At 47.0% G+C, this 14,057-nt stretch overlaps 1 protein-coding gene across 1 annotated transcript in view; it reads right to left on the reverse strand.

Moving 5' to 3' along the window:
• Positions 1-14,057, reverse strand: part of LOC114850366 (phospholipid-transporting ATPase ABCA1-like) — a 93,279-nt gene that overhangs the window by 62,608 nt on the left and 16,614 nt on the right. The window contains exons 10-15 of the mRNA XM_029142279.3: positions 13,035-13,174; positions 12,320-12,436; positions 10,015-10,200; positions 7,644-7,849; positions 7,284-7,460; positions 2,341-2,563 (exon numbers count right to left, since the gene is read on the reverse strand). Coding sequence (XP_028998112.1) covers positions 2,341-2,563; positions 7,284-7,460; positions 7,644-7,849; positions 10,015-10,200; positions 12,320-12,436; positions 13,035-13,174 — 1,049 coding nt within the window. The remainder of the gene's footprint in view (positions 1-2,340; positions 2,564-7,283; positions 7,461-7,643; positions 7,850-10,014; positions 10,201-12,319; positions 12,437-13,034; positions 13,175-14,057) is intronic.

Genomic DNA, 14,057 nt, shown 5'->3' on the forward strand with positions numbered 1-14,057 from the left:
GGTCTGTTTGCCCGACGTTCTCTGATCATCGGAGGGTGAAATATTCCACGTCACTCCTTTGCTCTGCCAGTTGGAAGGAGGACCCTCGTCTAGTTTTAGAGAGCTACTTGCCAATCCATCCATTCTCCCACGTTCCACTACGGCGCTGGTGTCTTCTCCAAGCCCCATTCAAAAAGACACTTGAACTGTTGGGATAATGGTGCTATTGTAACAGATGCAATTATGATTAAAACCCACATGGAGTTGTAGAAATGTTAATTATAGAAACTGACTAAATGGACTGTAAAGTGCAACAGTGCTGGCGTCTAGTGAAATAATCTAAATTTGGTGCAGAAGTTTCACTTGGCTTTAAAGTCTTCATTATCCAATCAGACTTCACTCTGAAATAAAGGTCTGATGGGCGAGCTCTCTAAACGTAGCTGGGTCCTCCCTGAATGCGGCCCGCTGGAATCACCTTGAGGATGAGGCACAGGAGCAGCGCGCTGGCGGCCAGCGGCAGAGCGCTGGACGCGCCCCAGCTCAGCCAGTACACGCTCCGTCTCAGGCCCATGATGCTCACGGTCTCCTTCAGCCTGGCCTCCTTCTCCGCGACCACGGCCTTGACGATCATGGCCACCGAGTAGATCCAGGCTAAAGTCATGTACAAGGGGAGGGAGCGCGCCAGGGACCGCAGGAACCTGAGGGGAAGAGCGAGATGGCGCGGGACGATGGAAGCTGAATGTTCAAAGTAGAAAATTAAACTGATGATGTGTAAATAAAAATAAGCCTCAAGTGTTAGTATTATTATTATTATGGCTCTGAAATGCATCCTCGTCCAATTTGCCTCTGAAATTGATGAAGCTGCAACTGAAGAAGTTGTTTTTAAAATACAAAATGTGCATCAGTGACTCGAAAAGGTCTGGTTTTATTTATTTCCTCGTCCCCTGAAGACAAGATTGATGAGGTGTCAATAGGCGTCTTCCAGCTGTGAAGGTGGTCTCTAACTCATCGGTGGAACGCGGCGCCGCGTCTTACGCGCAGCAAATTAATCACGTTTTAATGGCCGAGTTGAAACCTGACAAAACACTGGTGATGTGGCGTCAAAACAAGGACGCGCTGCTGGAGGCGCGCGCCGATCGCCAGTGATCGGTGCCGAGTGCGCTGAGGATAATCAAACACCTCCATGCCAGATAACAAAGGCCCCTCCATAACAGAGCAGACGGAAGACAAAGGGCTGTGCTGCACATGACAAAGCCAGATGTTGTCACACCTAATCCAGATACAGCCTTATGATAATTACCGTTTGATTCGCTATTATTATTAATGTGCTGGAAATGGCTGTGAAATTATCATTTAGAATGGGCCTGTGATCTGAATACACACCCGCTCGCAGCCGCTCCTCCAAGGCTCCTCCGCTAACTCAATTTATTGTTATTAATGTTTACGAATTGCTGATGACTTGCAAACACATTAGGCTGATGGGAAATTACATCTCACCCAGCTGTTCAAATATCGGTTTGTATTTACCAGTCGCATGTTCCAATTAAACGGCAGAAACTGATTAGGTGCGTCTGAAATCACCATCTTTTATTTCATTAACTCCACCTACAAACCGAACTCCTCCGAACAATATTGCTGCTATTTCACCAAAGGCTCTGTTTTGTTCATCAGCAGGATCAGAATCCAGTTTTCATTTTCAAACCAAGCCTGGACTTCATTCAGTGATTATACACCATCAGTGAGGCTTTGGTTCATCACTAACGAACCTGGATACATTATGCATAGGTTTCGCGGCTGGCGAAACATCAGATGCAGTAAATCTTCACGCGAGCGGTTGGTTTTGTTGAGTCAGCACAGGAAACGGGGTGAACGGCGTTCAGGCTGATGTTTATCTAACGCAGTGACAGCTGACTTACTGCGTTTGCAGACCTGTCCCGTATCACAGCACAGCAAATAAACAGCAGCTCGTCCTCAAACACGAGCTCTCCGCGCTCCCTCTCACTTATTGAAAATTAGATTAAACATAGTGTAAAGCAGGAGACAGAAATCGAGAAGCAGAAGATAATTAATTTTCATTCCCATCATGTGAACATGCAGTGCTGTCTAATTATAAAACAATAGCCTCATATATATATATATATAATATATATATATATGACAGCACAGACAAAGGGGTGATGCAATTAAAAGAAATAAAGGACACATACGAGTCGGATGATTTTTATGAGACTAAATTGCAGCCTCGATGCTCTATTAATTATCCCAAGGAATCTGATTTGAAGAATGGCTGGTAACGATTTGACTCAGCGACGGGTTAAAACAACAGTGGGCGTCGCGCCGGGCGCCGCCGCTGCACGTTACCTTCACCATGACACTTATGAGCGCGCAGGGCACGGTGAGCAGCGCCATGCTCTCCGTGAACCTGGCCGACCACAGGGCGCCGTTGCTCACGCCGACGGCGCGCAGCACCTCCTTGAGCCGGAGCTCCTTCTCCAGCACCAGGCTTTTGATGGTCATGGCCACGGACTCCATGAAGGCCAGCACTAGAAACATGGGGAGGATGGTTCCGATGCTCTGCATGAAGCTGGTTGGAGAGACGAGAGCTGCACATTAAGCGCTGCGGGAGCGTGCGCGAACAAACAAGTCTGTTATGTGGAGAAATCACTGACAGATGGGTGCTAATCATTTTTTAATTGGTTGCATCCCCTCGTTTGGACGTGGACTGAGTTGCCAGTTTACAGCAGACACGAAGCTAAAACTTCAATTTTTTTTTATCGCCTAAACAATTATCAGCTAATCTGAAGCTCGAGAATAAATAAGAGCCAAAATGAGTCTGAAGCGGCTGCTCTCTGCTCGATGGAGAGAAGCTGAAGACACTGAACATCATAGTGAACGTTCCTTAACGTGTTGCGTGTGCAGGGCAGAGCCGCCGAACGCAGGCGCCATGCGCGACTTGATAGTGTTTCAACACGATGCGAAATTAAACAGGCTTCATGATGCCACCAAAATGCCAGGTCAATATCAGCCGCTCGGCCAATAGGACAAAGTGCCTCTTCCGCTTCATGAGACAGTGAAATCAAAATAGGTTTTGACAAAGTATAAACCTCACGTGTGCTTCCTCTGTCACAGGTTGGTGGATTAGTTGATATTTTATCATGTAGCAGGTAAATCTTTGTCCAAACAAACGCATTTTCAATTTCAGTTTATGCAAATCATTGTGTTGTCGATAAGTCAATGAATCACACACTTCACGGGCAGTTGTACAAACTGAACAGGGAGAAGTTAGTTGTTTTCCAGCCCTTGTGGGACTGGAACTTTAAAAGCGAGGCCCTGAAAGCAGCGAGATGCAACTGTTCAGCACAGACTTTCCTGAAGTTCCGACTTGGAGCACCTAGAAATCCCTCACGCTGATATGCACCGATATGCAGCGGCTTTGAACTTCCAACACATTTGAATGTGAAGAGACCACCAGCTCAATGCACTCCAACAAATAAACCCAGATCATGCATTAGTATCTTTTGGAGGAAAGTAGCAGCCTCGAGTAACAAGTGCATCGAGCTGAATACTAATTCGGGCATTATTCGCCGCCGATCCCAACCCAACATATCGGTAACAGCTGACAGCCTGTGTGACTTAACTCCTTCTGTGGCTTCTCGCACTGGAGGGGGACAGATCAGTCATGCACACCGTGTCTGACACTGACAACCTTGCCACCAGATGCTCCTGAATTATACATTTGGTGATCGATCAAAGGTGCTTAAGTAATAGAACTCCAGGCGGGTCTGTGGTACCGGGCTCTAGTTACATTGGCAGCCTGACCTAAATTTAGGGAACTGGAAGACTGATTCCTCAGTAAATGGAGAGACAGTAGAGCCGCGCCTCCCCAGAGGTTGGCACTCTGCAAAAAAAGGGAAAGTTCCCCGTCTCGTTTTGGGCAAACACGCCGTTCGCTTTCTTGGCTGGCAGGAAATGAGCAGCTCATTGAAGGAGCGGGCTTTATTATTCAATGGGATTATCTCACTGCTGGGGGAGGGATGTGCATGCGGTTATGGCATAATGAGCGCTGAAGACGCCATACGTCATATTTTTCTCCTTTGTTCACCAAAGAGCAAAGCGAGTCTGCAAAACTAACTTTAATTCTATTAGGCGGCAGCGTTGACACCTGCAGCTTGAAGGCTGTTACGTAACAATATAAAGTCAAATAAATCCGGCCTGTCTTGTATCTCCTGCAAGCAAGCGCAAAGAAATTAAAACCTTAAAAACTTTGAAACCTAAGAAGCATTTGCGTGTTTTTTCAGTAATGAAACCACGTGTGCTCGTACGTGGATTAAAAGTAAAACAGAATCTGGTTGTGAAATGATGCAGCTGAATCGTGTCAGTAGAAAGCGAACACCCGGAGCACATTCCACTTTTACGATCACACTGTTTGGCTCCGACTCAAAGAGGTTGTCGACTTCGCCGACAAGACAAAAGCGGCAGGCGGAGCGTGTGAGATCCAAACACGCCAGAGCTCAGGTCGGACCAGGCTTTAAAGCCTGCTCTGTGTTTGGATGAAGGACCTCAGGAAAAACTCGGACTCGACCTTTGCTGAGTCATTGATCAAAGCTTTACAGCACGCGTCCAACATTTGCCTCCTCGTTACACGGCTACAAAATGCTGAGTCCATCATGTTTATGGAGTAAATACACATGACGTCTCCCCATGTGAGCCTCAACACGCAGCCTATATCGCCTCTGTTCTCAAAATATTATTTGGCAATTACCAACAACGGCCATTTCTGGCTGTAGCTACAAAGGGGGTCTGTTCAATGTGTGCGAAGTCATGCAGCGAACATTTTCTGATGCTATTACAGCAAGTCAGCACCGACATGAAACAAAACCCAACAGCTGATTATGAGCTTCAAATGTCCCATTTATGCCCAGCCTCCGACTGTATGTCACCCACTCTCTTTACCAACAGCGCAGACATCAACTTAATTAGCTCCCGCTCAATGACAAAAGCGTCCCCCCTCTAATCACTGAATTAAATGTTTGTCAAGTCCACTGCAGGCATGTGCTATGTTTTGCTGAAAGCCGCCTCAGATCTCACATCAAGACCGTGTGGATGTGAAAGCGCTATTGATGGGGAGCAGTGCCTCCGGATGCAAACAAGCGACGCCTGTGATTCAGGAGTGTACGACGAGGCCGCTGATAGAGGAGCGGTCCGAGCGGCGCCGGGCCCTGCAGGGGTCGGGCTTTATCCCACGCCGCCATCGCAGGCCCGCGAACGGGTGCCGCTCGCTTATCTCCAATTCAGAGTGTCAGCGGGGTCAGCGGCGGCTGAAGTGGACCGGGGCGGCGTTTTATCCGGGTGAAGGAAATGAGCGATGCGAAAAAGAAATGATTTTAAAGTCAGGTCGGACGTTACGAGTGCTGATAAATGTGGGGTCGGGGCAGATAAAACGCTGCAGGGCCTCAAGTATCACGCAGACAAAGCAGAAAACAGGCCTGAGCACATGAGGCTGCGTCCGTTACACAGTATGTGGCCAACACTGTGTTCTGTCCATGAACAAGCATCGTGCATTATTCATCCCTCATCTAGGTGACAACATGTTTACATTTTTAATGGCATTTCCAAAAATACCTGGACGTGCGTTGACTCTAGTTTGGTCCTTTTTTATGTTTTAACTGAGGAACAGCTGAAGCACAGACGTGTTCATCCGGATCCACGCTGTTTCTTCTTCTTGGCTGGCACCATGACACCAGTGAAGATGAAATTCATTACCGCCAAGGTTCCTCCCCATCATGCCTCTCTGCGTTTTAGCGCGTTGTCCTTTGTGTGATTTCACTCTCAATTATTTATGAATGAAATAGCAGTTTTCAAGTGTTAATAATTTAGAGAAATGCCCGAATGGCACGGCAGGCGAAAGAGTAAATGGCAGAGGGACCGAGGGTATTGCCGTGTTTTATGGCTCCCATTTATCTTCTGTAATTATTAATCCTTTGTTTTAGGAAGATAAAACAGAGGCGACGGGATCAGCATTAGCAAATAAGATCAACTGTGGCCAGATCTCTATCACACAACGAGCTGTAAATGTGTTTGCTTTAAATGGCAAACACGACGAGAGCTGTTACAAATACATTCAAAACAGGAGTTAACTTAAGACAGATGATGCTGGAACATGAATATTATGTTGGGTGATGAAAAGACTCCATGATTGTCTTGGCATTTGTGTCCAGAGTTCCAGGTTCGCTTTATGGTGTTTGAGGCTTTATTCACAGTATGGGAATGAACAGAAGTCACGTTTGTGGATATTGGCAGCTTAAGGTCATCATTTCTAATCGTAAGCCGCCTCCTTCAACACGTTTATTCAAAAGCCCACTTCCTTCACTGTGAACTCTGCGTCGTCCTAAGCACATACACACAACATCTTGAAATGAGATACCTAATCTCTGGATCTGCGTCTCCCATGGGCTGTGAATATTTAGTGTCTGCTGGAGCAGGCGTATTGTTGTTGGACTTACTTCTCCCTGCTAATTATCTTCCCTCTCGATGGCATCGCTGGGCTTCTCCGTTATTAATGGAGATCATAATGTTGCGTGGATGGGAGTAATTTCCCAGACTCGGAGGGAATCTTGGCTGCGCGCGCTTCACAGCGATACCGTCTCATTTGCGTCCCTTGGTGAGTGATCTAACACGATAGACGCCGGCGCTATCAATAGGTACATAGGAGACACAGAAGGAGCGCCGCTATCTGCACATGTGACGGATCTACAGCGTGCGAGCAACTTGATAGGGTGCGTTCACTTTGTTAAGGATGAAATGCCTCAGAAATACAAGAAAGGGAAGGACTCGTGGTGGTTACGTCAATAATTCAGCAGCATCAGCTATTCAGGAATTTCCTGTGGTTTGACTAAAATCAATAGTTTTGTCCCACTCTTTCGCTCTCGCTGGTCCTTCGTTCCTTTCCCCTTGCTGGCACGGAATTCATGATTAAATATATCCTTGGGTTTTTATTATTGACTTTTAGCGTTGACATAATTGGAGCGACATCTTGTCTTAGATCCTGAATCAGTGATACCATAAGACAGTAGCAGAAGAGCCATACAGATATTAAAGAAAGGGTAAGTTAGACAAATAGGAGGGAGCATCCTTGAAGTTTCCACGGGGAAATCTGGAGGCCTTAAGTGACTGATAAGACCATAAGTCTACTGTGTGGTGGCAGTGAGTGGCAACTCCCCAGAGTGAGAAGAGTTTTATTGCTGTAATACCTCCTTTCTCTTCCTCTAATCACAAGGGTGACAGATCAAAGCCTTTGTACTCACACATCATCCACGAAGCACGGGTATGGCATTTGCTGGACAAAAACGCCGAGGGGTTGACTCTTTGACGTCTTGGCTCGTATAATGCCGTGGTCCATCATGTCCTGCAGGTAGGCGAAGCCTCCCCATATATAGCGCAGGTCGTTATAGGAATTGTCTCGAGCCCCGGGAGACCATGACCTTATTAAAAGCAGACACACGGCGATCGGTCTCGGCAAAGGGCAGGTAAACCAGAAATCAAAAATACTGTCAAAGCAGCGCGGCTATTTTTGGATGGCAAACTTTAAAATACAGGAAGAGATCAGCTCAGGTTTCCTGTCACGGATGACGCCAGTGCTGGGCTCTATTCACACGGTCACTGACCTGTCCTTCACTTTGCTGGTTCGTTCCACTTCTTCGATGTCCATGCGGATCTTGTACTTGACGTGAGCGGGCGGTTGGCTGGAGTCCAGCGGCAGGTTCTCGAAGACGACGCCGGCCCAGTAGGTCCCGTTGCTCAGGAGCTCCATTGCTCTGCTCACCAGACGGGCCTCAGTGGGCGCAGCCTCGAATTTATCCAAGTCCAAACACTGTCAACACAGGGACGGACCGCGAGAACTGACTGACTGTGCAACAACCAGCTGACAGTGAACCATTCCGTTCATGCTCCTTTTAAAATAAATCTGTAGTGGCCAGAAGAAGTCAATGAAACAATGGCAGATGGATATTTGGTGGAAAGCATCACTCCGCTAAACCCCAAGTAACGTGCAGCAGCCGGGTGGTGGGCGGCGTCCGGGGCCTCAGTAGAGGGAAGCAAATGAGCACTCCCTGCTCCGCGGCCCTGTCCCCCGTCTCACCAGACGATAATGAGCTCCCGTCCTGGGAGGCAGTCACACCTGACAGCTGTCCACACACTTCACTGCTGCAATAGTTGTATCACTTCTCCCCCAGGATTCTGTATTATACATCAAGCTACGGTGGGAAACAAAATACCACAACACAATTTGTCCTGCGCTGTACATGCTGGTGAGGTTACCGTGAGCCCAGCATCCTCACAACTGCTGAATTTATTATATGGAAACTCTAGATAATGATAAATAAACCGACGTGTTCATCTCTTCTTTTGAGATCTGGGGAATGAGGAGAGCAGCTGCTGAAGTTCTGGCCTGATACTGGTTTCAGACTGCTCAACATCATTGTTGATTTTTTCATTTCGAGACGTGCCAAAAATTTTTGCTTAGTGCAAAGTCTGGACTGCAGGCAGCACCTGCACCCTTCTACTACAAACCAAGATGTAGTTGAAACGGCGGTATGAAATATGCAGGCGCTTCCTTAAAGGAGCCGTTGTCGGGGTGAGAGCACACGCTGCTTCAGAACCTGGATGCATCTTTTAGAATGGATGGTGCTTTTCCAGGTGTGCGCGCTTCCCGTTCGGCGGCTATCGCACCCCCTGCCGTCACAGATACAGGCCTCTCACCTGTTGAATCCATCTGCTCGTTGTGAATCGCATGGTTCCGTAACAAACGTCGGATTTGATCCAACTGACCAGTTTTCCACTCTTTTTTAAAAGGCTTTACTCTTGGATCGGGGTTATATGTGGCTGCGTTTTTGCTTGTATTTCTGGATGGTCTCCTGTTTTCCATTAGGACAGAGTCCAGTCTGCACTATGCTGCGATTTCATTGGCTGTCTATGCTTCCCCACCGGGTCCAACCCGCCATCTTGCCTGCTGGTGGATTGAGTCGGTGTGTGCGAGTGTGACAGCAGGTGTGATAGGCTTTGTACATCTGTTTGATCACAACACAGAGGAAGAAGGTTTTTGCTGCAAACTGTGCCACAGATCAATACATCAATGTCAACTGTGTGTGTTCCTACTTGGAAACAGTGCTCTGTTTGATGTCGCTACAGCTGCACTGTAGTCGGGTCCGTCGCTGGGTTTGTGTGATTATTAACGGAGCAAAATGTAGTGACACAGCTTCCTATGGACTTGACAGTTTTCTAAGTCGAGGATATGAAAGTTTAATGAATAAAACAAAAACTTAAAGACTTTTCCAACTGTGCAAAAAAAAAAAAACACAAAGGCTGACAGATGAAAAAGCCTAAATGTCATCTGGAAAAGTCTTGATATTGGTTTGAACAGACAGCAGAGCACAGAGTCAGCAACAAAGAAGCCACAATAAAAACACCAGAAGCCATGTGCTAAACACTGACACTTCATGCCTGAGATGCAAAGGCCCCCGCTGGGTCACAGCTCCAACTGAAAGTGCAGTAATTATATAAAGGAAGCACCACTCACATACTGTGTGTAAGTAAATCTGTGTAAAAGCAGGAGTGGTAACTGCTGCAACACCGAATTGTTTCCATTTGAGATTGACAGTAAAATGCATTTAAATATATGATAAAAAATGTGATTATTATTTAATGAAATGATGCAGCTCAACGTGAATAAACCTCATGTTTTTAGCAGAGGAACGCTGATGCATCAGAAATTACCCTTAATCACCAAAAAGTAGTTTTGCTCGTGGTTTTACAGTGTTTTAGTGTCGACTCAGATAAATAAATCCACACAAGTCATATTAGCATAAAAGTCACATCAGAGAGATGCTCAGTAGAACGGTGGTACAGTAGGAGGGCGGAGAAAATATACTGCAGATTGCCAATATGAATCAAAGCTCTTAGTTTATTAGATACCCATCCCTTTGTTACACGATGGAGCTGGTGAGGTGCAGGAAGTGAGCGCTAGAACCAAGTACGCACCCCGATGAAGTCTGAGAGGAGCTTCAGCATCTGGGACGTGGTGTTGTAAACATCCCGCCAGTTCAAGGCCAGCGTGGGCCCCGGAGGCCCGTTGGACAGGAAGTCGGCCAGCCGCTTTGCCGTCCATCCGGTGCCGTTGAGAGGCTGGTTGAGAGCTGCGGCAAAGACGGGATTCGCCAGCAGAGCCTGATCAGGAAGGCGAGAAAGCGGGAGTAATTATCTGAGCTCAATAAGGAGCGGCGAGAATTAAATAGGACGTTCTGTAATGTCTGACCTGTAGAATTATTTAATCTAAGGAGGAGGCTCTAGACCCACACATCCATTATTCATGGCTGTGGCTGTTGTACAGCAAATAGCACATACATGCGCATATTCTCATTTTAATTTGTGTCAGGTCATGGCTCAAGCTGCTCATCATGAAATATATACGATAAATAAATATGTGCTTTTGTTGGGAGAAACAAATGATTGCGAGGTCCTGAAACAATAGCTCTCCGATAATAAGGTAATTTAGCTCCCACAGCTTGGTTGAAATACATCATTGCCCTTTAGTGGCCACAACCCTTCCTCTCACTCCCACCCGGCATCCGCTGCTGTCAAATTAACGCCCAAGTGATAACCGCTCTGATAATGACACTGGTTTTATGTAAACTACACTTAAACATAAAGGCGGCAGTTTACACCACCCTGTACCAGCGTAGGACCTGCTTTAAGTCACTCATGTTACTATGAATCATTTTAGCTTCACGTTGGTAAGTAGGTCTGAGCGGCTGAGAAGTGGACGTCTGCGGCTCAGTGGCCTTTCAGCGTCAACACGTTTAAAGATGTGCTGCTGAACCTCAGGACAAAGTGTCAAATGAAGTAATGTCTACTCTGCATGTGACCTTTTAAGACTCGCTACAGCCATCCAGAAAATGGCCCGTCGACAGTGTGTTTTTGAGAATCTGTGAGCCATTTCTAGTGGTGAAAGCTGTGGAGACATGCTGGCACAATGGCTTTAACCATTGAGGCAAAGTTTGGTCACGCACCCGCTCAAATGAGAGACTTGAGGTTTGCGGACAAATGGTCGGAGAGAGCACAGTTCAATTCCATCAATAGGTATACATAATAAATACGTGTCTGTCAAGTTCAAGGTGGGCTGACATCAAACATGCAGTAACTGGCTGTTTCAAATTAACAGCTGTTGAAGGAGACGCTAGTAATAGATGGTGTTATTAAGTCAGGGTGTGCATCCTCAGCAAGGTGACTGGCTTTTTTCTGCCTCGAAGTGAAATCTATCCAAACCTGGAGCAGCATGAAATCAGATCGGCCTGTTTGCTGCATAGAATGAGGCCTATTACCGAACAGCTTAATAAAAGCTGGGTGTTTGACTGCACGCTAAAGAGTTTTCAGCTTCTCCTCTTCTTACGAGGTAGATTCCTCAGAATACAAAACCATTAAAGTTAACCAGGACTAAAACCTGAAGGACTTCAAGTGTAACGTGCAAACTTTGTGTAAATCGCTTGAGGTCCATGTATGTAAACAGACGGGTAATAGAGTCAAACAGGGTTTCTACCATGAGAGAAAATAAGCAACAGCACTGTCTGCCCTTCTAGTCGGAGATACCGCCTAAATCTGCTATCTGAAATGTGGCTACGGTTGTCATGGTAATTGGTGCATCTGTGTAAAACATGCCTGTGACCTTGAAGGACCTCTGAAGATGACAAACCTCCGAAGCCACCAGCAGAGGTAGCAAGGAAGGGAGGGGGGGGGGCAAATGAAGACAAAGGGAGGATTGGCAGCCCATTTGTGTAAAGGTTAGGGCTAGGGTAATGAATACCCTGGCTATATGGAGCTCCCAGAGTCTGCATCCCTCCAGCTGCCTATAAGCTCATTTGGAGTGACACTGGAGTAATGTCAGTGTCAAGGAAATACGAAGAGAGGCAAAGAGAGAGAAGGGGAGAATGAGGCAGAGAGAGAGAGAAGTAGTGCAGGAGAGTCCATGTCCTCTACTTCTATAGATAATCCTTTCTGCCAGGCTGCACTTATCCATAATTACTTCCCACCCCTGGTTTCCATATCTAACAGAAGGTGCAACTAATTACAGACAAATACACACCTGCAGTATATGCATGGCTCAACTTGCGTGTTTTTACTGATTGTTACAGCAACATACAGTACCTGGGCCCCTAAAGCAAAACTGTAGCGTTTATATGAAAGTACTGTATGTGGTGTTTTTTAGAGTATCTCTATAGAAATGACAGACGATGTTTTCATTGTGTTAAACGCTGACACGGAATCTGGAAGTCTCGTCTCAGAGCCTTACCCGTATCGTATTGACTTGGGTGCTGTTTTCAAGGAAACTCCAGACGCGCGGCCCGAGCTCGTCCCACGAATCAGCGAGCTCCTTCAACTTGGCCAAGGCGTCAAACGTGGCGTTGGCCTGAAACAAAGAGCAAAGCGGCGATTATGCGTCCATTCATCCCGCCTCTCCCCGTGACTGAACCCGCAGTGCGCAAACACGGGCACGCTCCACATCGCTCTAATCCCTCAAGGAAATCACGGCGTTGCGCCGGCGCCGCCCCCCGCGGTGACACATGTAAATGGGCTTATTTACCACAAAGGCTGACTTGTAAACAATCTGAGTGCGTCTGCTGTCGAGGCGGCCTCCTGTGCCAACACCGGGCCGCTCGCTGTGAAGTCGGCACATTTTGCTCAGACTCATTATGTATTCTCAATGTTAAGTCCCCGCCGCCTGCCTGTTGTTTGTTTTAGTTGCACTCTTATCGGAATGATGCTAATGTCTCAGAGAAATGTCACGTCATGAAAATGCGCTCCATTAGTCGCGGGCCTGCTGACTACCTACTGTATCATTTCCATTCTTTCCCCAGGTGGTGCGTTTAAGCTGTAACTGGTCAGAACCTGAGTGTATGGATTTGTACTCGTCTCCTCCTTTTCCCTCAATATGAAGCTCCTGAACTTGCTTCTCAAGCGCAAGGAAAGTCGGGGTGCATATAAATACGTGGCGGCGCTCGACTTACTTCTCTCACCAGGAGACGAGCAGCAGGCGTATCAGGTGTGTAGAGGACCTTCCCCAGCAATAACGGCTTGAAAGTGCTCCAAATGCTGCGGAGACCAGGTGTGCCCGCCAGGGTGTCAACAAGAGTCTGGCAAAAAGTCTCTAAAGCAGAAAAGGAAGACAGGGAACGTCAAGTCTAGAACCTAAACATTAACTTTACATTTCTGATCCCTCTGTGCATACAGTGCAGTACGCTGTGTGTACTCTAGCCTTTCATGGAGCAGGAGAAAGGGATGGAAGCCTATAAGATCTATACCAAACTATAGGATTTGCAGCACCCAGGAGGGAAATGGGATAAATATTGCACATGAGCTTGAAATTCATACGTCCCTATAGCACTGAGCGAAAGCCTCTCCATAAGTCTAACGCTACACTGATACTTTCCTGAACCACTCTCTCAACCTACACTAGAGTACTGAGCCGATACAAACATGCTGCACCGTGAGTTTACTGTATATTTATTGGTAATAGTGCTTAGCTTCCCCTTAAAACTGCCAGTTCTAAACAACCAACAGCATTCTAAGACATAAAACCTAATAAGTGCTATGAAAGAACGACACCCACTGGAGCTGGATTTGAAGTGACATCATCAGACACTCAGACAGTATTCCAGCAGCCTGGATGTTAAAGGAGCTAAGTTTCATATTGGGAAATATTGACACTTGGATTGTTAGGCAGCTGTTATCTGAGGACCAGCTGTCCTTTAATGAGCCGTACTGAGCCGTAGCCTGGCGCTCAATGAGATAAGGGACGAGCTGTAACGTTGAGCCTGTAAAACCTGACATGTGGTGGGGGCCCAAACTGCTGCAGCATCAGTCTCTCGGATGGAAGCGAGAGGCGCCTTCCAGCGCAAACCCACAGCTCCCAACTTCATTTGTTCCTGTCTTGCAGAAGTGAAGGTGAGAAAGCATCCAATCTAGTCCCAGAAGGGAGCGCTGCCCCTCGCGAAGCAGACCACTAAGAGGTCAGTCTTAATAACACCACC

This window comes from Betta splendens, chromosome 2, assembly GCF_900634795.4.
Source record: "Betta splendens chromosome 2, fBetSpl5.4, whole genome shotgun sequence".
NCBI lineage: Eukaryota > Metazoa > Chordata > Actinopteri > Anabantiformes > Osphronemidae > Betta > Betta splendens.